Source organism: Netta rufina, assembly GCF_964035555.1.
Source record: "Netta rufina genome assembly, chromosome: 2".
NCBI classification, from domain to species: Eukaryota; Metazoa; Chordata; class Aves; order Anseriformes; family Anatidae; genus Netta; species Netta rufina.
The window spans coordinates 102,628,880-102,655,527 of NC_140124.1; the positions used below are offsets into that span (position 1 = coordinate 102,628,880).

Here is a 26,648-nt window from a genome sequence, read left to right on the forward strand (position 1 = left end):
GATTCAGTAGGTCAGGTTGATGGTTGGACTTGGAGATCTTGAAAGTCTATTCCAACCTAGATGATTCTATGACTCTAATTACCTGACAGGACTATTTGAGGCATCTGGATCATGGGCTGCTACAGTTCCAATGATAGTGCCAACCTTTGCTGCTTCAGACACCACCATGGAGTACAAACGTGAAGTAAACATAGGCGGCTCATCAACATCTTCTACAATTATCTTCACTGTTGTCATGTCATTGAAGGGTCCAAGACTCAGGAAGCGAGGGTCAACATGCATATTGGCTGCTTCTATCCTCAGGGTATAGCTTGTTTTAGCTTCAAAATCCAGCTCCTATACAGGTAAAATTATTTGGAAATTTTATTACCCAGTAATATTGCGGCAAAAATATACTCACTCACAACAATCAGTGAGTATAAAATGAGATTTTCCATTTGTATTCAAGCAATACTTTTGATTGGCAAAACATAGTTGATGTCTCTTTTTTCGGCTTTCTCAAAACACTGGCTTTGTAATGTCTTGCTCAGTCTGATCTGACATAGCTTGAATGACTACTGTAAAATGATGAGATAATAAAGTTATTTTTCATCAGTGTATTAGTATTTTTAAGAAAATCTATAATTGCCTAAACATGTTTGATTTTGTAGAAATACGAGTGGGATTTTCAAGAATACTCTTAATTCCACTATAATTATTCCTAACAAGTATTTCCCAATAATTTAATGGGAAGGACAGTTCTGAAAATTCTGCCCTGTGAATTAAATTATTAACTCAGAATTCTCTGGGTTAATACCAAAACTTTGTGTGACATCTTTGGGAACCAAATTCTCTTTCATTACTTCATTTCTGTGAATGAATTCTCTTTATTTGTATTTTTCTAAGGTAATATGCCTTATAACCCAGATACAATGTGCCATATAACCCAGACATGATAAATCTATATAATATTCACTAGTGAAAACACCTCTTTCAGGAAACTATGGTTTTGTTTTGCTTTGTTTTGTTTTTGCATAACATTGGCACTATAAACTATTACTCCCAAGTTCTTTATAAGTTTGTGGAGAAAATATGTCAATCAATTCCATGACATTGCTTATATGACAATATTTTGTATTTAGATACAGCCTGGAGATTCATTTGTTTTATCTGTTAAACGTTGTTTTTTTTTTTTTTTCCATCTTCATTCCAATTTAATTTTCTTTGATTAAAGTAGAATTCCCTTTAGAATTAATACTGCTTTAGAGTTAAAAAAATAGCCCCCAGAACTCACGGTATATCTGTGATCTGGATAACAGTAACATTAAAAAACATGTTTTGGAAGCAAAAAGTCTTTTTACCTCACAGGTAATTATTGAAGGAAAACATCATATTAATATTAGAACCATTTACCCCACTTCTACAGTCTTAGTCCGTCAGTTTGCACCAAATGCCTGGCTAATTATTTCTTTGCAATTCCAAGTTTAAACATTAAGAACAATAGACCCAACTATTTCTAAAACTGCAGTCTAATTACTCAACTGTCTTTTCAAACTATGTTTCCAAGTGTACAAAACAGATTTTAGAAGTGTTTCTGCAGTTTTGATCCTGAGCAAATCATAAGTATCCGAAATGAGCCTGCAAAATAATCTGAGAGTATCCACAAAACATTCCTGTATTCACTCAGAGGAGGAGCAGGGTGAAATACACATCTATTGACCTACAAATACAAGAATATAAGTTGTCCATTGAGTTACAGTAAAATAAATCCCAAATGAGCATCTTAAAGTCAGTGATTAAGCCGACATTACACTACATCTGTAAACAGCCTGGATTTAAAAATGAAAAATGATTTGCAACATATCACATTTGGAAAGGTACTGAACTTTTGTAATATCTATGTGGCAACAAAAGGCTTTTCTGAACAGGAATGCTTATGATCCTCAAGATATGCAAGCACTTACTTCCTGCATTGAATCAGAGATGAAGTACCCATAGTTCTCCAAAAAGGGTTATGCCATAAAAGACGGGTCTGGATACTGGTCAATACTCTATATACAACTGGTCAGTGTTTACTACTAAAGGATGTTGATATTGTTTTGAATCTTAATCTTTGTTTTACATTTCAATACAAAATATGTCCTATGGAACACACCTTAAAGGCATAATGCAAACGTACTGTGATATTAGAATGATAAAAAAATTCTCAGAAAGTATACTGTATGATGATAAAAATGAAGCAATGGATATAACCAGATAAGTGGCGAGGTTAAGGAGAAGAAAACCAAATGCAAATATGTTAATACTCTTCTCACTTTCAAGTGGAAACATCGTATGAACTAAACAAACGATAACCTGAAGAACTTCACAGACAAAACACTGAGATTTGATGAATAATAATAATAATAATTAAAAGCCTTAATCAAACTATATATTTTTTGTTACAATGATCTAAAATATATGTCCAACTTCTGTATGCCTCTTATGTTGCAGGCAAAAAAAATCTATGCTGACTTACTTTTTATTAGAAACTAGTGTTTTCAAATGAAATAGAACAGTATTATATATAATATAACAATATTATACAGTACTCCAGATTCTGCTTATTTTATTATTCAATTGAAATTGAAATGTGATATCACATGACATTTATTATTAATCTGCCCTAGATGCTTAAAATAACATTATATAACTGAATTACACTATAAAAAAAAGTTGAAGCTCTGGTCTGCTGCATGAATATTCTAAACTTGGATGTGTTTTCTATTGAATAAAAAGGATGAATTATTAGTGTTAATTTCTGTTAACACAAAACTAAGGAGTACCCAACACACGGTAAATTACGAGGCAAAATAAGTCAAATAGTGATGTTTCCATTTAATTCTTCTTACATATATTATGTCTTGTGACTCCAAGACAACAATTTAGTACTGCATAGCTAGACTGTGTTTCTTTTATTTTCTTTCCTTTTTTTTTTTTTTAATTTTATTTTATTTTCACATTTCCCTTCTAACTTTAAAATTGCATAGGGTGAAGAAAGGAAGGCCACTTTGTTTTCATTAATCAGTTATATCTGTTGAAATTGGATGATACAGAAATTTTTAATCAAACATGAAAATCATGGCAGATACAGACAAGATACTTTCTAATGACATGCAAACGTCAACACCAAAGTCATCCTAAGGAAAAAAAAAAAAAAAAGTTTGTGAAAATTTTGAATTAATGCAAAATGTGCATAGAGCAAATTATATAAAATTTATTTTTACAGTCTAAGACCAATAGTGAAGTAATTATTTAAATGAAAATTTTGCAGACCTCATATTTGAGGTCTCCATATTGATTTTAAAAAGACTAAATTAGAGCCTTTGTTTTTAATTAAAAGTCATAAAACCATTTGTTTTCCATGTGAATTCTTACCACAAAGCTTACATGCTCTGAGATCATCATATTTCATTCTTTAATATAGAAAGATATCATCTTTTATTTGACTAGAGTACAGGAGTGTTAGACTGGTAGGGAATACACATTCAGTAGAAAGGCTTTTCTTCATTGAGAAGGATGGAAAACTAATGATGGTGGAGATGCATATTTTTAACAGGTTTGTTTCACCTTCTCTAACTTAGCCACATACATCTGAGAAAATAGCGATATGCTGCTTCCTGTGAGTGAAGATTCTTTTAGGGAAGGAATCAGCTGGTCTACTTATGAATGTTTTTCACCAGCCAGTAAAAAGAGTGTCTCAAGAACTGGAAGATGTAAACATTTGCTTTCAATAATGAATCCTGCCCGAGGATTCCCTCAGATATTCTCTGGTACCCAAAGCTGCTAGTAGTTTACAAAAGCTCTAAGGTTCTCTGCTCATACAAGACAAACAAACAAAAAATATATAAATCTAATGTATGCATATATATGGTGGGGAACAGTTGGTGTTTAGAAGAGGAAGAGAATGGATGGGCAAGGCAGGGGTTGCATCATCAAATGGTGTAGAGTTATAAAAGGGCAGTACTGTTGTCTGTTTCTTAGTTCTTTGCAGCAGAGTCTGTTTGCTGTTGGGTTTGACAATGACTACAAAAGCTAAAGTCATCAATCTCAATCTCTTCCTATAAGATACACATCCTTAGATCCTATGGTGAGTAAACAGGTATCAAGATTTAATGAAGAATATAATCTGGGAAAATAAACAAAATCTCTAAAATATTGTTAGCATGCAAATGTTCTTGACCTACAGGAAATGTTTAGACATTCCGTATAAAATATAATGAAGATATTACGTACTACAGACACTAACAGAAGACTGAAAAAAGTAAATTGAAAAGATCTCCTTTTTTTCTCTCCTTATCTAATTATCACTGATACTTGTTATATAGTGAGCATTTTTTAACTGGCCTGTGAATCATATCTTCATTATTTCCTGCCATAACAAAAGCACAGATTCCAATAACAGAATAGCAAGTCAGCAGCTTACAAATCACTACATCAGCGTTGAAGGTTAAAAGGAAAATATATACTTCAGTTCTTCAGTACAGTGAATAGAGCTTGACAGCTTCATTAATATCTGTGTATTAGTGTTATCTGATTAGATCTTGTGCAGGATCATTCATCATTCTCTCCTTTTGGGGCTCTCATGTTTACTTTCTGTCTTTTTTTTTTTTTTTTTTTTTTTTTTAAGGGTGAGAATTTTGTCCTGTCTGAATGAAATTACAAAACAAGTCCCCTATATCACAGAGACTGGATATGAAGTTATCTTTCACAGGAAGCCTATTTTAGAAATGTTCATTTTTTACTGTATGGTAACTTTGTAATAATGTACCTTACAGAGGTGAAAATCCCATTTTTAAGCCCAATTGAGTTTTTTTTTTTTTTTTTTTTTTTTTTTTTTATTGAAAACTGCAGTACATCAAACAAATGAACATTATGTCTCAAAGGAACCATGGAAGGCTCAAGGTGTTACATTGTAAACTCTGATATGGAATTGAAAGCAAATTTTCTAGCTGAAAAAGAAATGTTAACACTAACAGAAAGATAGCTTTTCACTCAAAGGCTTACACATAAAACATCCGTATTTATAATTGCAAGTATTACTCTTAGAATGAGATCAGGTTTTTGAATAATATCGGTGTTTTTGTTGTTGTTGTTGTTGTTGTTGTTTTTATGCGTACATACTTTGCAACTTCTTTTCACACTTCTTCATATAACATTCGAAGTGTTTGATGATATTGGTGGTCGGGCTGTGTATTGGGGGGAGAAATTAAGACAATGTGAGCAATAACTGTGTAGCGGAAAATCTTGATGCTGGTCACTTGCTACAGTAAAACATGACAACCCTCTACAGAGTCTTCAGACATTATTTTTATTTTTATTTTTTAAAATCGAGTCTGCTAAAATTTCTCCCTAGGCTTCAAACAGCTTGAATCAGATCTCATAGCCTTTCAAAAAGTTACATATAATGCACATAATAAAAATATACCTTGCACACTTTTGTGTGCAATTTTTAAATACCACTACAACTTCAAACACCAAGTAACTAGGAGGATGCATATTATCTATCAGGTTTTATCCTACATTTTTTTGACACTCATCTATTATTATTACTGAGGTCTCACTGTAGCCTGCAACTTTATAAAGAAAGTGGAAGCCATACTTATACGATGCTTTTCTCAGTGCACTGTTTTTAGGAATAGTGTTTTGGAAACTCCAAACAATGGGGTCTCTGTATTCTTGTCCGTAGTAATTAAATCAAAAATTCCATTCATGGGTATTACGATCAGAATTCTGTGAACAGTAATCCTGAATTTACTTTGAAATTGTACACACATAGATTTGCAATACTACAAAATTTGTTCTATTATTTGATTAATCATTCACTTCCATAAATGTTACTTCAATTCTAAGTCTACTGCTGCAGAGAGACCAATCCAACAGGTTTTTTGTTGTTTTTGTGTTTTTTTTTTTTATAACTCCAATATCTGCAGAAAAATTGCACATTTTTTCTAAACACCCTCACTACTATCAAATGAGATACTGCTCGTATGTAAATGATTTGCGTCCTTTCTAACAGAGCATTGATAGCAGTATGTTAATTACAAATGAATTCACAGGAAGGAATTGATCCTACTCTACAGATGGAAAAACTGAGTCACAGCGTGAATGAGGATAAAATTTTCAAATACTTCTAAAGAATATAAATGCCTGATTCCATTTCAAAAGCTGTACAAGAAAATTTTTCCAAACATATCACCTAAGGTGGATGTTTTACTAATCCTCCTTAAATGTAACTTAGACATCTGACTGAGTTTTGCTTAGGAATTTACCAAAGAGAGTGTGCCTATGGGGTGAAGGCATAAAAATAAAGAAAAAATCTGGGGCTAGAGAACAGCCAAATTCTCCCACTGAACTTTGCTTATGGGTCCCATTTACTTCTTGTTTATTCTAGCTTATGAAAAACAAAGACTTTTTTTTTTTTTTTTTTCTGGAATATTTTTAGGTTGGAAACAGAGCATGACATCTTAAATACAGCTTACATACTTTTATATGCCTTCTAGATGCATATATTACTTGCATGCACTTTCAGTTAATGAATTTAGTTAATGTATTGTGGTAGAAGTTTAGTTTTCCTTGAATGAACTTAAGAAATTTGCTGCAACACATTTACATTAGCTTCACATCTTATTCATTTAATTCATATTCAAGCATGCTGACCAGGACATAGGAAAATCAGGTGTCTCAAGTGTAAGAAGAGCCATAGAGCAGCAAATTATAAAGTGCCACTGCATGCATGTTATTTAGTGATAATGAATGAGGTAGCACAATTCTCTTTACTGTTTGGAGGGGCAAAGACCAAGGGGAAGAAAATACAGAAAAAAGTATTCATTCTTTCTTTTATTTCATATTCTCAAGGGAATTATTATAAGAATATCAGCCTATTGTAAAATTATTACCTTGAACTAAGATTTAGGCCAGCAGCTTGTATATACTGACATTAGGCAATAAGCAGCAACAGCATCAGTGTGCTCAAGAACATTTATATTCTATTCTTGCTTTAGCTATAAAAATTATGAGCAACTTTTATTCTGTTTAGAGAAAAATCCATCCAGAATAAACCACAAAAGCCAAGCTGATATCTGAATTTAGGAATGCAAAATAGATAAATGAAACAGCATACAATTCATATATTGATTAATATCACTGAGTATCACTGTTAGGATAAAATAATGTTTGTTTCTTTGTTTTTCTGACTTCTGATTTTTTTTAAAGTCTCTGTGTTCTTCCAGTACAGAGAAGAAATGTGTTTAAATGTGCATGAATAAATAAATAAATAAGCCAATCCACATCTCATTCATCAGACTTTCATGCCAATAGCATGCATTAGTCAAGGACATTATAGACAAGTAAGCTTGGGAAATACATACAACATTATGTTTGCATAACATTGTATTCATTCTACTGTCTCTATCCTTATTACATCTCTTTTTCAAACTTGTTCAGTTTTCTGTATTTATATATATAAATGCATTGTTTGAATTTTTATTTTGCCAATCCTTGAGCATTTTTTTTCATATTTCATCCACTTGGAGAATACAAAAATTATACATTTTTCACCAAATGCTTAAATCTTGTTTCTTTCTTCTTTTTTTTTTTTTTTTTCTTTTTTTTTTTTTTTTCTTGTTATGAGTTAAAACATATTTTTTAACATAAGTTAACTAGTTTTGGGGTCAGCATTTCAAATTTTTTAAAAAAGGTTATCTAGGAACAGACCATATCCTCAGCTTGTGTGTGGAACTCTGTTAAGCAAGTGCCAACTTTTTCCACAAAACCTAGCACAAAAGTGGATGGAGTAGTGCCTCCAGCTGCCCACGTATACTGACAGTGATTTGGATGTTTGGTCTCTTGATTTGTATGTATTATTAGAGCAGAAGTACACAAAATTAAAGCATGTATTTACATTTAGAACGGAATCACACCTTTCCACAAGTCTTTGCAATGGCATTTTACTGCTTGATTTGGGTGCAGAAGTGTTATCTGGACATATATGTACACATGAGTTTAAATGAAAGGCACACATTTGGAGGCTGAGCTGTTTCTCAGTGTCTCAGCTGACTTTAGTGGCATGAAAAGAAAAGAGCTAATGGCACTCAGAGGTGTACATCATGTGCCAGGTAGTAAAATGTTTAGGCAGTTTCCATGCTACAGTTCTTCCCTCATTCCTTAATGAAAAGCACACATCATCATACAAGGATAAATTCTACCTGACTCCGTAGTTACAGAGCCTATAAGGTTAGGCTCTGTAACTGAAATTCATTTAACCTGTGTACACTTGTCAATGGCCTTCCATGTTCTTGTTCCATGTGCTTCAGAGAAGAACAAGATGTCTCATAGCTACTGTGCATGGGATCTTCATTTTATTTCTTCCCTCTAAGTCAATGATCTCTGCTATTTTATTTGCAGGTTTAGTAGGGAAAATATTTCAGCCTTGAGCAAGACATCAATTTCCCTGGAATTCAGTGGAGACCTAAGAGGACAAATAGGTTTGGGAGGTGCCCCTCAGTGTGGGAACTCACTTTCAGGTAAAACAGGGGGAAAGGTAGTTAGTAATCTTACAAAAATGAGAGAAAAATTGTAATGCTGCAGAGGAGAAAAAAAAAAAAAAAAAGCCTGAATTCTTGTATCTACAGCAGTGTCCACTAGATTTAAAAAAGATTAGCAAATGGTTATTTCATTGGGTCAAAATTTGTTAACTTCTTTAGTTCAGTCCAACAGCCATTTCATAGGGCATTTCTCAGAACAAATGTTCTTTACTGAAAAATCCAGTTCGGTTCCCTAATGGAAATGATGATAGAAATAATAAATGACAATTATTTGGCTCACTTGAATCAGGAGAGTCCCAGAACAAACACTGTGACTACCAAAACATAAAATTTAAAACATTCTTATAAGCTCCCAAATAAGACTGTTGAAGCCCCCAACTGATTCAGTGTTGCACACTGTGACACTTGATAAACACTCTCTCTCTCTAGAATGGGTATAATTCTTCCAGATCTTTCCTCAAAAGCTTTAAATGAGTGAGCTGAAGGAGCCACATTTAATTTGGCTGTTGAACAGTCAACTAGCTTTTCATCACTTGTATTTCAAACATTTTAAGCAGAAATTAGCACAGTATGCAAGAAGTGTCAGACAAATGCTTTTGCCTTGAAAAAAATGATTTACTTTACATGTTTTAGAGCCTGATCTTTCAAGGATGCTGAACATCCTACATTTGCTCTGACATCTATGGATGCTTACCAGCTCTCAGCAGGTGTTCAGGGCATAAGAGAATTAGCCCATTACTTTGCAACATCATGCAGTATTAACTTATTTCAAAAGAGAAGTGATACTGAAATTTGTATTGCTTTAGAAAGAAATCAGTGCACCAGGAGAAAAAATAATGAAAATTGGTACATGAAATTTGCAGAGATTAAAGAGTACCTAGGCAAGAGAAATCACTTAGAGGATTAATGTATTGTAACAATATGTCAGAATTCAGTAACATGGCTACACTTAAAATACTAAGTCCCACATTTTAGAGGATGATTAATAGCTTAGAACAGTTAGGACCATAGCTTCAGTGTAGTCATTGTCAAACATTCTCATATTAAGAGTATGAAACTTTAAGATATCATGTTCTTCTGTCTAAGTTTTTTTTTTGTTAGGTTTCCCGTTCTACTCAAAATTGAAAATTTATGCCAAAATATTTCAGCCCACTATTATTTTGGAAAAAAATATAGTTTTTAAAATGTGTTGCAATACGGCAAGAATGCTCAGTTTTAATATTTTATATAAACCTGATTGTTCTGTTTTAAAATGCTAGTTATTTAACTGCATATATGGAAAGCTGAAATAAAAATATTTCTTTAAATATTTCTTTTTTTTTTTTTTGAAATAATATTTTTATAGTAAATTATCTTGTAAAACAGCTAGTCTTACTGATACGTAATTTTAATATAAATTATGTGTACTTTCTGGACAGAACAAGGTTGTCTAAAGATAATTCGATCTTTATTTATTTATTTGTTAGGCTTGGGATATATTTCAGATTTGGAGCTTACATTTTTAATGTCTGATATATTTTTCACATTTTCTATTTAATTGAACAATGATAGTAAAATTGACATTCTCATTCAAGCTTGTATGTTCTGGGTCAGACATAAACTAACAAGCAAAACAATAAAACAAAATAACCCTTGCCAAAAAAAAAAAAAAAAAAAACACACAATAATTTTCACTGTAAGGCATTAGAAAGCTCAGAACCAGGTACACATACATGCATGGTGAAATTCAGCAATGTCAACTCTTACATCAGAAAAGGGTTTTAGAAACAAACAAACAAAAAATCACCTTCACAGTTCCTGCCCTTATCTTGCCCAGACCCAAGCAGAATCAGTGAGAAAAATTAGACCTACCTTCTGAATGGTGATGATTCCTTCCTGAGTGTCTTTGTCCACAGAAATTTTAAATACTCCCAAACCATCACCATCCACAATCTTATACTCCATTTCAGCATTGGGTCCCACATCTGCATCTGCAGCTTTTATTCTGGCCACCACAGAAGCCACAGGTAAAGACTCTGGGACATTATATTGATATGATCCTGTGAAATTTAGAAGTTTAATAAATTCATAGTTTCCTGAGACTGCAAGCTAATATATACATATATACAATATATATTGTATTATATATATTCTTCTGTATTCATGCATCTGAGTATTTATTCAAACTACCAGAAAATATTCTTCAGTTTAAATAGAAGGTTTGGACCTTCTATAGATGGACTCTACTTTGAGTACTATGGGTATTCATTTTTTTCTACAAAAATTACAAGACAAAGATGCATGAACATCTTTACACACTTAAATGTAAGTCATGAGGCAAATGTCTGCAACTTTCCAATGAAAAAGATGTTTTCCTTCTTTGTTTTCTACAAAAGAGGAAACAGAAGTAAATATATCAAATGAAATTAATATAGAGACATTACTTTATAAACCTATATCTGAGGGGAAGGAATTCATAGGTGGTCTTGCAATGTTTCACACATCCCTGAACTAGATATAATGAGGAAGTAAGCGGTAGAAACAAAGACTTGAGCAAAGTTGAGTTAAATAACTTGGCTGCAGCATTAAAGATTAGCTTTGTGCAGTGCTTCTGGCTGGCTTGAGGCGTGTGTCTGAGGGTCTCTAATTTGGGTGCATGGGCAGCACATGGGGCTATGGGAATATATATGTAGTGGAGAAAAATGGCAGTAAGGGTCTCCTGTTCAAGAGCCATTGGGAGTCCATGACTTTCATCCCTTCATATATCTTGGTAAGGCAGTTTACATTCTGAATATGACTAGAAACTGATATATATTCTTTGACAATAAATGCATCATCTGCACTCTTGAAAATTCCAGCTTTTTCGTTCAAGTAGAAAATTATATATATGCTGTCAAAAGAATATCTGAATGCAGTCAGTAGCCGATAATATCTTCAACTTCAAAAATAACTTCTTATTCTATGATTACTTGAAACAGTTAATGGTAGGAAGCCTGTTTTACATTGTTGTAGGTGAAGCTGGAGTGGATATATTCTTCACATTATTTTTGTGTTACTTTGCAAGGACATTATAAGATCATGTGATTTTTGTAAAATTATCCCAGACAGAATGTTATTAATAAACTGGTAAGAGAAAACAACTGTGTATTCCTTTCTCCGGCTGGGATGAGAGCCACCTTGGTGAAAGAAAGTAAACTGAGGGAAGATGAATGTCCAGCTCTTCTGTGATTAACTTCTTACAAAACACTATACACAAGAGAAATCCTGCTGAAGTTCCAAAGGAATATGAAAGATTAACAGTCAAGAAATTAAGTATCCTGAAGTCCAACTGGCAAGAGATAAGGATCTGTTAACTTGTATATTTTGTCTTTTTATTGGTAGTGAAGCAGTAAAATATTTTAATAAATGCACCTACTTCATTTCATATGCTCTAAAATATATTAGCTAAACAAACAAACAAAAATATTCCAATTTAGTAGTAGTAGCAATAATAACAATAATTATAGTAATATACATTGCTGTCAGTGGTTCTCAAAGTATTTGACATGGAAGTTGACTAATTTTATTCTTTGATTAGAAATAACAAAATATATAAAGAAAATAGCAATGTTTAGAAATAATTCCAAAATTCAAGTAACTTACGTCGTGGAAAGCGGGGTGGGTTGTCATTTACATCAGTCAGTGTGACAGTTACAGATGTTGTTCCTGATAATCCACCATTTTGCCCAACCATGTCCTTTGCTTGAATAACTAGTAGATATTGATCCTTGGCTTCTCTATCCATATTTGGAAGGGCAGTCTTGATAACACCTGCAGTAAGACAAGATATGTCAATGGCTGCAGAAGTAAATATATTGCCGTGAAAGCTGAGTTTGCCTTTAAAAGGTAGCAGCAAATCAATGACTGGAAAAAAAAAAAAAAAAAAAAAAAGATAAGAAAAAACACTAATAATATTTTACTAGGAACTGAACTGTCATACTACAAGCTTAATTGAAGAAGTAGTGAAACCACTGAAAACCACATTTTATTTATTTATTTTTTCAGTTTGTGTTACATTGTTTGGGTAAAACATGACCATGTTTTCAGAATATCTTCTCCCTGAACTGCAAAGTTACTCAGGTAACACCCCCTTCCTTGAAAGATATCATCTCCACTCTCTTACAGCTAGTAAGAATAGCATATTCTGTATTCACTTTCAAGATTCCAAGTTCAAGATTCATTTTACAATGCCCAACAGTCATTCAGCACATTAACTCTTACAAATATTGATATCATGACACATTCTGCATATATATGCAATTATCTTATTTCACCAAATATTTGTTTTAAAAATAACTACTTCTAAAGTATTAACATAATTAAGATACCTCTGTTAAAGAAAATATTGTTATATCTGAAATAAAGTTTTTGTTATAACCATTTGATTATCTGCATACAGTTTGTAATTATTTGATTTGAAAAAAAAAAAAAAAACACAAAAGAAAGCTCCATGCTTCCTTCTTTTAGTTCTGTTGATATAGATCAGAAAATAAATACTCTTTCTCAAAACCTGATGACTTTATGAATATTTCATGTTCAGCACACAGTACAGCTGCTAACTCTGATTTCCAGAGAGGCAGCCGCTTACTCCAGCAGCACTTAGCGTCAGCAGTAAAGGAAACATAAACAATCTAAATAAAGGAGAGGCACATTGGGGCACATATCTCTGCATGTGATGTTTGCCGAATGTTTAGTTACAGTTTTATTTCTTTCTTCCCTTCTGAATTCAGGACTTGCCATTAATCAACTCATGGCTGAAACATTTACTTCACAGACTGCCTGGCACTATTTCACCCCTTTTACAACATATTAAAAAATACAGTTAACATACAATTTCATAACTTTATTGTCTCTACAATACTTTTCCTGGACTGCTTGTTTTTCTATCATATTTAAATTGTCAAGCAGTGTTAAACAGTCATTTGGAAGCTAATTATCAGGCACACAGGAAATTTCAGTATCACATCAAAATCAAATAGAATGCAAACATTCCAGTCTCAATCTTTAAAGGTTCTGATTTAGCAGAAAATACCATATTATTGGTCAGGGACTGTTTGCAGTCATTGTGACAATATACATTGTACATACACATAGAAAGCCAAAAATAAAATACTATGTATCATATCTTTTTGTGGAAAAAAATACTATATTGAGGACAGATTTGTTGTAATATGAATATGTTTATACTGCTTATTTCTGCAAATTTAGATGCTGTTAAATGGAGTGTAACTTTTTGGTCACAACATTAGGATTCAGGTCTGTTTCCCAACACATTTTTTTAAATGAGAAATAGAGTAAATAGTTTGTTTCTCTTTTGCCTCAGCATGTCCATCTCTGAAATGGAGATTATAATTTCTCTCCATGCATGCTAAATAGCAAAATTTTTGCTATAATAGCAAAATCATTTAATTTGGAAAAGATTTTCAAGATCACCAAGTCCAACCATCAACCTGATCTACTGAGTCTCATCACAAAGCCAAACTTCCAAGGGTGGACACTCCACCACTCCTTGGGCAGCCCCTTCCAGTGCTTTGACCAACATCCCTCTGAAGAAATTCTTCCTAATGTCCAATTTAAACCTCCCCTGGTACAAGCTGGTACCACTTCCTCACATCCTATCACTTGTAACCTGAGAAAAGAGACCAACACGCTCCTTGCTGCAACCTCCTTTCAGGTAGTTACAGACAGTGTGAGGTTTCCCCTCAACCTCCTCTTCTCCAGACTTCGCAGCCTCAATTCACAGAATCACAGCCATAGAGTGGTTTGAGTTGGAAGGAACCTCAAAGATTCCAAGCCCTCTTCCATGAACACCTACCACTGAATCAGGTTGCTCAAAGCTCCATCACACCTGACCTTAAATACTTTCAAGGATTGAGCATCTACAACTTCTCCAGAACACAACATGTTCCAGTGCCTCATCACCCTCAGAGTAAAGAATATCTTCCTAATTCCTTATCTAAATCTACACTTTTTTAGTTTAAAGTGTACACTTTTTTAGTTTAAAGTGTGTTCTCGTATCACTACATTCCCTGATAGAGTCCTTCTGGTTTCCTGTAGGCCCCCTTTAGGTACTGGAAGGCAACTATAAGGTCTCCCTGGAACCCTGTCTTCTCCAGGCTGAAGAACCCCAGCTCTCTCAACCTGTCTTCATAGGAGAGGTGTTCCAGTCATCTTCATGGACCACCTCTGAACTCGTTCTAATACATCCATACTTTTCTTGTGCTAGGGGTCCCAGAGCCTAATGCAGTGCTCCAGGTGGGGTCTCACGAGAGCAGAGCAGGAGGGAAGAATCACTTTCCTTGACCTGCTGGCCACACAGTTTTTGATGCAGCCTAGGATATGGTTGTCTTTCCAACTTTTCCAACTCCTTTCTGAATTTCATGTCAACCAGGTCCTTCTCCTCAGGTCTGCTGTCAATCCATTGTACACCCAGCCTGTATTTGTGCTTAGGATTGCTCCGGCACAGATGGACCTTGCTCTTTGCAAGTTCATGAAGTTGAATGAACTTCATGAGGTTAAAATTCCCCAAGTCGCTTTTCATAAGTCTTGTTGTCTGGTTCCTTCACCAACTTTGTTGCTCTTCTTTGCACACAAAAGACCAACTCAATATCCTTCTTGTTGTGGAGGACCAAAAACTGAACAAAATATACAGTTAAAGGGGCAATTTTTATTAAAAAAAAAATATATATTAAAAAAGGAATAAAGGCTGTGTTTTCGTGTGCCTGAAAATACACAATATATTTTCACAAAATTTCAAGAAAATAGTCATTAAAAATATAATAATTTGTTTTGAAAGTGACAGAAGGATAGTGTATCAGATGAGGATGGGAAGTACAATGATTTCTGGTTCAAACTAGTGAATAAAGAATACATTTCCCACTAAAAAAAAAATAAAATAATCCAGTTTGAAAAGTGAAGGAGTGAGGTGGTCATGCCATAAATCTACACTTTAGGAAATCTGGTGAATAGGTGACATTTGGACATTTCCATAACAAATATCTGAAAACAAAACAAATAAAAACAAAACAAATAAAAACAAACAAACAAAGCAAATGTTCACAACATCTTGAAATTTTCATTGTTCAGAAATACTGAAACAGGCAGTAGACCAGGGAGCTGGTAGATTGACAAAGAGGTAAAATTTCAGTTTCAACACTATAAGCTTATCAAATTGCTCAGATGTGTTAATTTTGTGGTATATTCAGAAGAATAAGAGAGTAAAAGATCAACAAAATCATAAGGTCTTCAATTAATCAAGAGATCGCATTAATAAGTTCCTAGCAAATTTTAATGCACATGCTTTTTTTTTTTTGTTTGTTTGTTTGTTTTTTTTTTTTTCTCAGCCTTACTGTAGAGAGAGTTTGTGAAAAGTTACCTGTCTTTGGCTCCACAGAAAAGTAAGGTTGTCCTTGCAATATGCTGTAAACCACTCGGGCACTGTTGCCATAAGTAGGATCATCTGCATCAGTGGCTGTTACTTGAACCACAGAGGTACCTGCAAAATGTTTAAGGAACTATTTTACATAAAAGATCCATGCATCTAAACTACATGCAACATGCAGTTCCAATGGAACAGTGTGAGGTGGCTTTTTCACAGCTGTTCATCACTTCCATGATTCTGCCTAGAATATAAGGTCCTTTTTGTAAAGCAATAATATTAATCGTTATAGAATTTGTTCTTCCTAAATAGTCTCAGAGTTTAACTCACAGTAACAGAAACCACATCACTCAGTAGTTCCCCTTTCTATTTATAAATTTGGTTGGTGGAGGGTATATATAACAACAAACTTCCAATGAACAGTGTTTTAAACAATGATGAAGCCTGAAGTATGGTTGATAATTATGCCTGAAATATGTTATGAAATATCAAGTATGAAATATACTAACAATTTCCCTTTGAAGATAAGTCCACATATTAAAATTATTAATTATGGGTAATACAGATTAAAATATAAACATATTCACATAAATTACATATTTTGATATTTATAAATACACACATATATATACAAATTAATTTTAGTCTATAACATTACTTGCCCTTTTATATAAGAGAAGACTGAAAAGTTTCTATTTCAGCTCAGACAACAAACAAGTGAGAGATACCTCCAAATAAATAAATACCTCCAAATATAAAGCACTCATTTTCCTCTGTATCTACAACGTTTCAGTAACACTTGAGGTCATAATCTGCTAAATAGAAACAAATATTTCTTTAGGATAAATGTCTGTATGTTAACAGGAATAAGAAAGCAACATATTTAACTGGTTAGCAAGAAGGGTGTAATTTGTGAGAATCTCATTCAACATCCCTCTCCTATTTATTATGTTCTCTATGTAAGTTACCATTTGTTTTTGTTCTGTACATGATGTACACCCTGAGTTCAGAATAAGCCAACACATGGGAGCCAGGGTCTTGGCTGTGGTCACCACCTTTGATAGGTGGAAAGGATTATTATTTCTCACTGGCAGATTGTCTGGAACATTGAGACCTTCTACTCAACAGCCGAAGGACCCATTTGGAGGTTAGGTTGCAAATTAATATTGTAACAATTTGGCAGATGCCTAGTGCAGATCTTCAGCTGAGGATCATATTCCCTATTAAACTGGATTTAGAAACAAGATTAGAGAGAAACATTTGTTAAAAAGAGTGTTTGTTTTCCAACTGAACACATTTTTGTTCTGTGAAAATGAGAGCAGCAAATCCAGAAATCATTCTTTAAGAACAAACTGTTATAACAAGTGACCAGGATGAATTCAACATACATTGTACTCTGGTTAGTTTTATTTTGACTTACTCAGGAAAGGATGAGAGAAAGTTCTGAAATTATTCATGTTTAGTATAGTATGTGCACCATTCACTCTCTTTAGTTTTTCTATTCTCAGATAAGTAGAAGATCGTAAATGGGATCAGGTTGAAGGTTCAGAGAGAAAGAGGATAAAATGATGCCCTTTATAAAATGGTACAAATAAAAAAGGATGAGATTTACTTGAATGAATTCTGACCAGAAATCATCTTTCATAAGATAACTTTATTCATATATGACCTAACTAACCCACGTTCCTGACCTCTCTTCCTAAAGTATCAATGGCAAGGCATTATGTTTGCAATTCTGTTTCAAATGTATTTTCTCTCTCTCTCTCTTTCTAATATTTTTGTACAGAGAGAAGGTCCCTCTCAACCTGAAATTTCATGTGCAACTATTAAGTAGATGGGAAGTTTAAAAAGAAAATTGATAGTTAATCCATCAAGTCGTTTATCAGTTACTGGGCTTAAAATACATCAATTTTCTGTTCATCATTAAGAGCTTTGATTCAGTATGTCAAACTGATTTTACAGATTACTTTATAATGTTATCCATATGGAGACCTATTTTAAATTTTCCAGAGTCTCTTAAGCTTTTGAGTACAAGGGTGTCCTAATGACTATTTGACATCCTGTGTTTTTTTGTGAAAGCTTACCACATTTACACAGTCTCTAAGCCCTGACAGTGAAGCTTATGATGTCTGCAAATATTGGTGAAAGTTCTTATAAACCTCAAGGAGCTGTGCCTTTGCTCCTTGTTCTTGGTGCTTTCAAGGACTTCAGACCAATAAAAGATCAAAGAAATTACAAGCTCTGCAATCTCATCACAGAAATTCTGCAATCTTGGAAGGAATTGTTTGCTGTAAAATATCTACTGATGTGACAAGCAAGACTTCTACATTCTGTGAGATAAATAAAGCCAGTATCTGAATCTAATTGGTTCTCCCCTAAACTGATGGTTTTACCTTTCAAACACATATATCTACAAGAAACAAAACCAAACAAACTATCATACAAACAAAATTAGGCAGAAATTCTAACACCAAATATTTCTGCACTCATCCTGTTTGACTGTAATCAGCAACTAGAAAATGATGATACTTTCCTAGTCCCTTTACGTTTTTTTTTTTCCTCAAAGCTCATAGGAAAGGTATTTTTTAAACAGCTACTATTATCATTATTTCTTTGAGATTTGTGCTCAAAAAACTTTGAATTTCCAGAAATTCTATGTCCAGAGGGAGATTTTTGCACAATATATTTTTAAAAAAAAATAATATATGCAATCTAACATAAGGTGTTTTAACGATGTGAATAGACCTACTTTTAGGAGATCTGTTGCAAGGAAACATAATACACGGAAAGATCAGTAGAGATTTCCAGAGATATTTTCCCAGAGGAAGATTTCTCTTGAAGAATAAGGATTCCTTAAGAGGATCAACGTTGCAACACAGAGATGTGTTCCTTTACTGAAATTGATTTCCTTCCTGAACACTTTCCCTGACCTCACAACAGATGCAAGCAATTATCATGTAAGTGTCCAAGTAATGGTGGAATCAAAGGTAACATGGGACAGTCTACAAACAGAACCACACCTTCTTTTCATTTAATGAACTGGTTGGTGCTGTAAATCTTTGTTGCAGCATTGTTCAGAGCCCTAGACTGAGGTAGAAACAGGACACTAACCCTACCTCAAACCCATTAGCGTGCAGTTACAGCCTGTAGCTTCACAACTTCAACTTTAAATATTTCTCATAGTTTGTATATGATACAGGCTGAAAAGACAACGGACATTTACTGAAAAATCATGTATTTTCCTCTTGGATATGGATTTATCTACAATTATCTTTCTATACAATAGTCTAGGACTTTGTAGCAAAGCTACAATGTCAGTTCATCTAAATGAATTCTACATAAAGCGTCTTCATAAAGTTTTTAAGCAATTGCAGCAAATATTGAGGGAAAGTCTGTGCTGTTACATGGATGTTCTACATATTTTGTTATTGATGATTAGCTAATAACACTGGCTTCTGCGTGGATAGCACAGACTTCTGTTTTGTTGCTGTTATTGTTGATGGTGTTTGTTTGTTTGTTTGCTTTATTTATTTATCCAGAATGTTTAAGCTGTCATTTTTAACCTAACCCTTAACAGACACTAATAGATATCACAATATAACAGTTATTTCACAATATAATAGTTATCTAAGAACTTGATGTGTTTAAGTTCTGATATTAGGACAAAAAGAAGAGAAGAGGTTCTTCTGTTGAGGGCACCCAGAATTTAGAATTATATTTATACTTCATTTTATCAGTCAAGATTCACAGAGGTGTCGGATGTTGCAGAGATCAGCCTTTTCTGTGATAGGATCAAATAAAAGTGAGCTGAGCTGGTTGAGCTAGTTGTTGATGTTGTTTTGAGATGGAGACACTTCACAGGGATCATTTTTAAATCTCTAGGTTTATTGTTTTATTTTTTTAGAAACCTCTCTACAGTTTTTTTGTTTGTTTGTTTGTTTTTTTAAATTGTTATTGCAGTGTGTAGTACTTGATCAAAGTTTTAAAATAGATTTGTATGAGAAATGTGTGTTACTTCAGTTTTTAACACTGGTGAAATCATTTAAGGGAAAATTGGTTTCCAAAATTAGATGAATTTAACAAATGCAGATTTTTGAAACTACACAAGCCCTGAAAAATAGAATTTTAGCCATATTAAAAAAATAAATCTAGGCAGACAGTTACTAAAGATATGGACTATTATAAATTAATGATGTATAATATGCGAAACAATTCTATGATGGCTTCACATTTCTAAAGGATAGCAGTTTCTACCAGAAATACTAAACAACATTACTAACAAGGTATCCATAATACCTGCTTAATCTCTAAATGCAATTACCTAGCCTGGATTATCTAGTCTGCTCCACAGCTTCTGGTATTTCTGTGCTTCTGCCTTTGGGCTAGATCTGGTGTCATAATGCCTTGACAGTTTTTCCCCTCCAGGAGCACAAAGTAGGAGGCACAGTACCTGGAAGCAGGTTCTACACTCATCCCTCTTTAGTCTGCCTTCACTTGGGAAAAATCCCAAGATTGGGATCAAGGTTGGATGAAGCACTTTTTTTTTTTTTTTTTTTATAAATATGAAGTTTTTCCATCCATCTCAATCAGATATAACAAATGTAACAAGAAAGAAAGGCATTACTTGTGTTAGGTGATAAGTAAGGCTGTTCGTTCATATGTGCGGAGAGTCTAGAAAATGAAACAAAGCCAAAGCTATGTTGTTCATTGGATTTTTTATTGCCAGTTCTCTTGGTTATAAGCCAAATGGGTCTGTCTCACTTCAGCTGTTTTTGTGTACAACATCACACATCCCAGGAATGCTCTTTTAATACTCTTTTAAGTATGATTGACAAACTTTTTCTTTGAAATATAAAACTGCCAGATGTTTTTAAGTAAAATGACTACTTAAATATATATGATTTTCAGATAAGCCATATCTTTGAGGGTTTTGCTATGAATAGATTTATAAGCCATCAAGATTTTCCCTTTGGATTTTCCCTTCCATTTACCCTTTTCATCTTAATCAGTATAATTGGACCAGACCCAAATATAATTTGAACCTGACCCAAAGTCATTTAAAATAACAGAAAATATTGACTTCAATTAGCCTTAGATAATGCCCTAAAATATTTGCCAAATATAATACATAATCATTACATTTGCATAACCTTCCTTAAGGTTAAAGGTGATAGTTCTAGCTTTATAGTTAATTTGGGTTTATAATCCTTTGATCTCTTTCATTTTGCTAAATATCCAATTAAAAATCATTGTCATAGATATAATTTCATGCAAAATAGGAGAAAAAATTACTTTGTTTTGCCTGAATATTTCACAAATGCTCTGAGTGGTTAATTAAAAGTTGTGTTATATGAATAAACTATGGATCTATGTAACTATGTAAGACAAGTGCCACATAAGCACTTCATGGTAATCCTTAATTTAGTAATGTTTCAGTATTCAGTAGATGTGTGATACAAACACTGAAGATATTTTAAATGTACAGTTCCAGGAAGTTCATGAAGATGAAACTGCCCTGCCTCAACACAGATCTTAGAGACTGCACATGGTACAGTTAATGATAATTTTGTACAACATTCTACCTAAATTGAACATATATTTTGTGCTGCTGTCCATATGGGATAGAATTTCTTTCAAACACTCACGTGGTAAAGATTCATCAAAATATGCAAAATCATCTCATTTTGAAAAACAGTCCTTATGTCACCCATTGTTTAACATGCACTTCCCAAGAATTGATTCCCAATGTGTTTTTGGAACAAATGGAACGTCTGTGGGAGGTTGGGGCAAGGATCTGTGTGTATAGGCAAACCCCAGATATTTACAGAGTTGTTCATATGTCAATATATCAGTACAGGACAGGAAAGTGGTAACTCCTCGAAGAGGGAAATTAAGAGATATTAGAGATATTATTCTTAAAGAAGAAGGACAAAGGTGTAAAAATCTAGTTATTGCAGCATTCTACAGCTCACAATCAAATCCTAAAACAAAACATCAATTGCTCTCTCTCTCTCTATATATATAACAGAGCATGTTTCTACAGTGCTAACTATAGGTTTTAGTCTTATATTATCTGATTATTTTTGCCAAGTTCAGTAGGCAAAAGTTCTCATCAGTGTATCACAATATCATATCCACCCTAATGCTGCTCAAAAGCTATGATGTCCATCCTTTTTTCCATGGATGCTACTGCTTCTTCAGCTATTCACATAGTGTTTGAGTGATAATGAATAAGATATCTATGTATTTGTGCTCACTGGTTAGTAAAATAAATAAATAGAAAACTCATTAACATTGTTTTACTAATATTCTATTGGCTCCTAAATTGAGATTCAAATGTAAAAGCAGTGTTGACGAATGATTGCTGCAGGGCACACAGGCAGGGAAGACTCTATTTATTTATTTATTTATTTATTTATTTATTTATTTATTTATTTATTTATTTATTTATTTATTCCTCTCTCTAGCTCTAATTTAGAGACATTGTTCAATGTCCAAAAATAAAAATAGAAATAAAAATAAAAAAATATTTTAAAAAGTATTGACAACACTATATCAAATTATATATTGGCAGCTTACTTAAGAAGTCACTTAAGTACTTAAGTGCCAAATTTTGCTATGGTCTAAAATCAGTCAAACAAAGACATTCTTACTTTCAGTCACCATAAAACTTTCTTAACCTGAGGTAGGAGTTCCCATACATGTATTTCCACTGACATAGATGAAGTTCTTATGCTTTTTAACGTCACGCTTGTATTTAGAACTTGAAGATATACTAAAATTCAACAAAATGTCTCTGGGCAAAATTCTTATCTGTCTTGAATCAGACAGGTTTTGAAGGAACACAAGCACCTGACAACAGATAAACATTTGTTCTCTCTAAAATGAAAAGATGGCGTATTTGATATTGAAATTCTTTTATAATTCAAAGTCAGGTATAGAAGTTTCACTCCTTTTCTAACAAAGAAAAGAGGTCTGAAGCCTCTAATAGCTATTCTTCCCTGATTCTACTGGAATTTTATCAACTACCCCCAGCTGTACCCCAATATCTGCTACTTGCATTTATTTCCCAGAGAGCTGGATTTGAGTATTAGAAAAGATACACAATAAACTGTTACAAATATATGCAACACTTACCAAAATGTTATGCATTGGTAGGAATATGAAGAATTTGTTAAGAACAGACTTTATCTGAACAAAATGATATATTATCACTTCTGAGTACCATAGCATAGGTGTGAAACTTATTATTGTTAATGAGAATTACAAGACAAAGCCTCTGGGCACTGGAATGAGAAATACATCATAAAATGCTTATCTGAGTCCCTGAATAGCTATTTGAGTTTCACAGCATTTTTGAGGGGTAAATCTATTTTCAGTTCAGCCTTGAAATATCTAACTGTTGCAGGTGGCTCATAGATAATTAAGTAACTTATTGTGATACAGTAAAAAAATTAATTTGTTTTAAAAAAGGCAATAGGAAAAAAATTCCCACAACATCAACAGTGTATTTTGCACTTACCCACAGGAGACATCTCAGGAACTCCAGCAGTGTAAGGACCATCCAGAAATTTTGGCTCATTGTCATTGATGTCCTGAATCTTAATGACGAACTCAGATTCTGGTTCCACAGGTTTATTAGTCAGCCTATCTAGTGCTTGTGCTCGGAGTGTGTAGTAGGCCTGCTCTTCTCGATCCAGCCTCTTTGTAGCATGAATATCCCCTGTGTTCTCATCAATAATGAAAATGGAACTTGCCCCTTCGCCTGACAAGATGTATTTGATGGAACCATCTCCTTTATCAACATCAGAGTGAAGCTGGTGAAAAATTGATGAGAGATGAGATTAACTTACAAGAGAGTCAGTGGCATGGAGATATGTAAAAATAATTCTTATGTTGAACAGTAGTACATGAAATTTTATTGTTCTTGGAAAGATAAGCTGAATGTTTATCAGGCACAGCACATAAGGGACTGTTAGAATCTGTCAGTTTACTCTTCTGAGCAAGACAATTTCATTCCTTTCTGCAAAGGAATGAAAATGCATTTTCAAATACATTTTATATCATCCAATAGTCTTCCTCATCATGAAGACTCTTTTAAATCATGGAACAAGATTCCATAGTTTTTGTAGCTCTTTTATGTCTACTGAGTCCCACGTTCCTGTTACAGAATACAGACTCAAACACCACTGATATACCTTTAAAACTTGTATCAACAATTAATTGATCTAGATATCATGTCAAAGTAATACACACACACCATAATGGATCACTATTTTTAAATAGATGAGGAGAATATTAAAGATGATAAGATTCTTTCTCTCTTGTCTACTTTGTACCTGCTCTTAACTCCGTATCACACTGGGTTTGGAGGTAACTCTACTGTCATCATTATTACAATGTCCTCCACTGAGGAGGTCTCTTTTTTTTTTTTTTTTTTTTTTTTTTTTTTCTTCTCAGCTGGGATTATCTTTGAGATACTAATCACTTCCAGAATGCATTTGCAGTATATTGCTGTCTCAGGCACAACTTTGTACAGCTGCAAAGCCTTCTCCTATTTCATCAGGGAAGAACTAGTGATCAGTTTTGAATGTTTCACATGGGTGAAAACCTGCCTATTTCTTACACATTAGTTCATTTACACTGTTTCACACAGTCAGGTTATCTCATGCAATTGCAGTGCACTTTCTCTCTCTTTTAAGGCAAGAATGGAATCTGAGCTTCAGAGTGGATTGAAAAACAGAAGAGGGGTATCTAAAGCAGATTAGATACATTGTTTCAAAATATAGCTTATCCTAATTCGACTGCTTCCTAACTCCTGAAATACCTAAACAATTCTGAGATTTCTTTGGTGGAGTTTCTTAATCCTTTAAAGTCCTACTTCTTAGCACACTAAGATATAGTCAATGCTGACACTGTGAGCAGATCAAGGGAAAATGTATTTCACACCAAGTCTCTTTGAATATCCACAGAACTGCCTATTCCTCAGCCACAATGCATTCACTCAATAAACTATACAGCTGTTCTTCTCACAAATCTGGAAGCGGTGGCTCTTGCTGTTTTTTCAAACTTGACTGGAAGGAGTACTCATCCTTCTTAAAAAGGAACAGTGGTGTATGCAAGTAAGAATTTGGTTTGTTGTTTGTTGTTGATTTGTTATTTGTTTCGTTGTTTGGATTTTGTTTGTTTGCTTGTTTGTTTTCCTAAGACACATTTTCTGGGTTCTCTTGTGTGCTGCAGAGGCACTGTGTAGTTTCCCCTACATAGCCAGATTACTGCAGTGTAGACAGAAATATTGATCATCACATTAGCTAAGAACTGAAACTATAGGGTACAAAGATTCAATGCATTTTTCTGCTTGAAGAAAATCAGTTTTTTCCATATATCATATTCTAGTAGAGAATTAGTCTTTCTGTGGTGGCTGTAATGCTCCCATTATCTCCGTAAAAATTACTCCACTTTCTTACGCACATACTTAAGGATGTGCTGTTTATCAGGTAGAGCAATTATCTGAAAGTTAGAGATGTAAAAGTAGATCTCTTCAGGCAGTTAAGGGAACTGAGTCCACACTTGAAATTGCTGAGAACAACCTCGCTCTACCTCATGGAAATGAAGCCTCACCTGTCAGTCCATCATACTGTAACACTCACGCCTGGGTCTCACACTGCAGGGCTGCACAACCTCCTTTTCACATTGGATTTGTATCAAGATCAATCCTGAGTAACTTTCTAGCAGTGTTTCAAAAGAAAAGAGACCTTCAGGGGAGAGACCAGAAGCGTAAATCCTCAAAGATGCACTGACTAAGGCTTTCACATCCCAGAGAAAAAAGGAAATCTGTAGCTTCAGCATTTCCCATTTGCTCACACAGTAGATTTCTGATTAATACATTGTTTTTAAGGTGTACCACTCTGAGGTCCATAAATCTCCACACGGATTGCACTACAGTGATTGGTGCCCTGCAGTGAAATACTGAACAGAAGTTACTTTTTGGAACTATGCCTTGGTAGAAAACTGCAAACAGATTAGTAAATTGATTAGCAATGGCCTTTGTTACTCCAAGGTTGAAGTTCTGGGTAAGAAAACTTATTTGAATTTTTTGCTATTTTTTTTTCTACTTAGCCTTTATAAAATAACTCTGGCCCATGTTCAAGTTACTAAAGCACCATTCTCTACCTACTTAACCCCAGGGAAGGTGACGTAGATAAACAATTAGTTAATTTCTTGCACTATGGTATAATCAATTCTATGTAAAACACTCTCAAGGATTTGTCTCAACAAATATATTTTATGTATATTTTAGAGTCAGTGTGAGGTCATTTAAACTACAACACAAGAAAACAACACAAAAATAAGCTATTCTTACAGAATCCAGACATATATTTGGTGCAGTTTTGAGATCACCTCTATTTGTCCAGCTATTTATATTAAGAGTCTATGAAGTGAGTTTATATTTTCCTTGTAAAGTTGTCTTCAGAAAATACACTTTTTCCTTTTATTTTTATTTTATTTTTAATGAAGAAGCACGTTTAAGAATGAGACCTCTGATTAAGTACATATTGTTATTTTCTCCCGTGATTGATTTGACAGTATTTATCCAAAATAGTATTAGTCCCCAGAACAGTTGTACTTTACTGGAAGATTCCAGAAGAATCTGTAGGCTTCAGAAATATATCTGTGCCATCTACTAG

General features: G+C 33.7%; 1 protein-coding gene across 1 annotated transcript in view; it reads right to left on the reverse strand.

Annotated features, from left to right (window-relative positions):
- CDH7 (cadherin 7) overlaps window positions 1-26,648 on the reverse strand; it is a gene marked incomplete at both ends in the record, with an annotated part of 78,698 nt that overhangs the window by 22,948 nt on the left and 29,102 nt on the right. Inside the window, 5 exons of the mRNA XM_084306876.1 lie at window positions 83-336; window positions 10,416-10,603; window positions 12,186-12,353; window positions 15,958-16,077; window positions 23,483-23,777. Coding sequence (XP_084163002.1) covers window positions 83-336; window positions 10,416-10,603; window positions 12,186-12,353; window positions 15,958-16,077; window positions 23,483-23,777 — 1,025 coding nt within the window. The remainder of the gene's footprint in view (window positions 1-82; window positions 337-10,415; window positions 10,604-12,185; window positions 12,354-15,957; window positions 16,078-23,482; window positions 23,778-26,648) is intronic.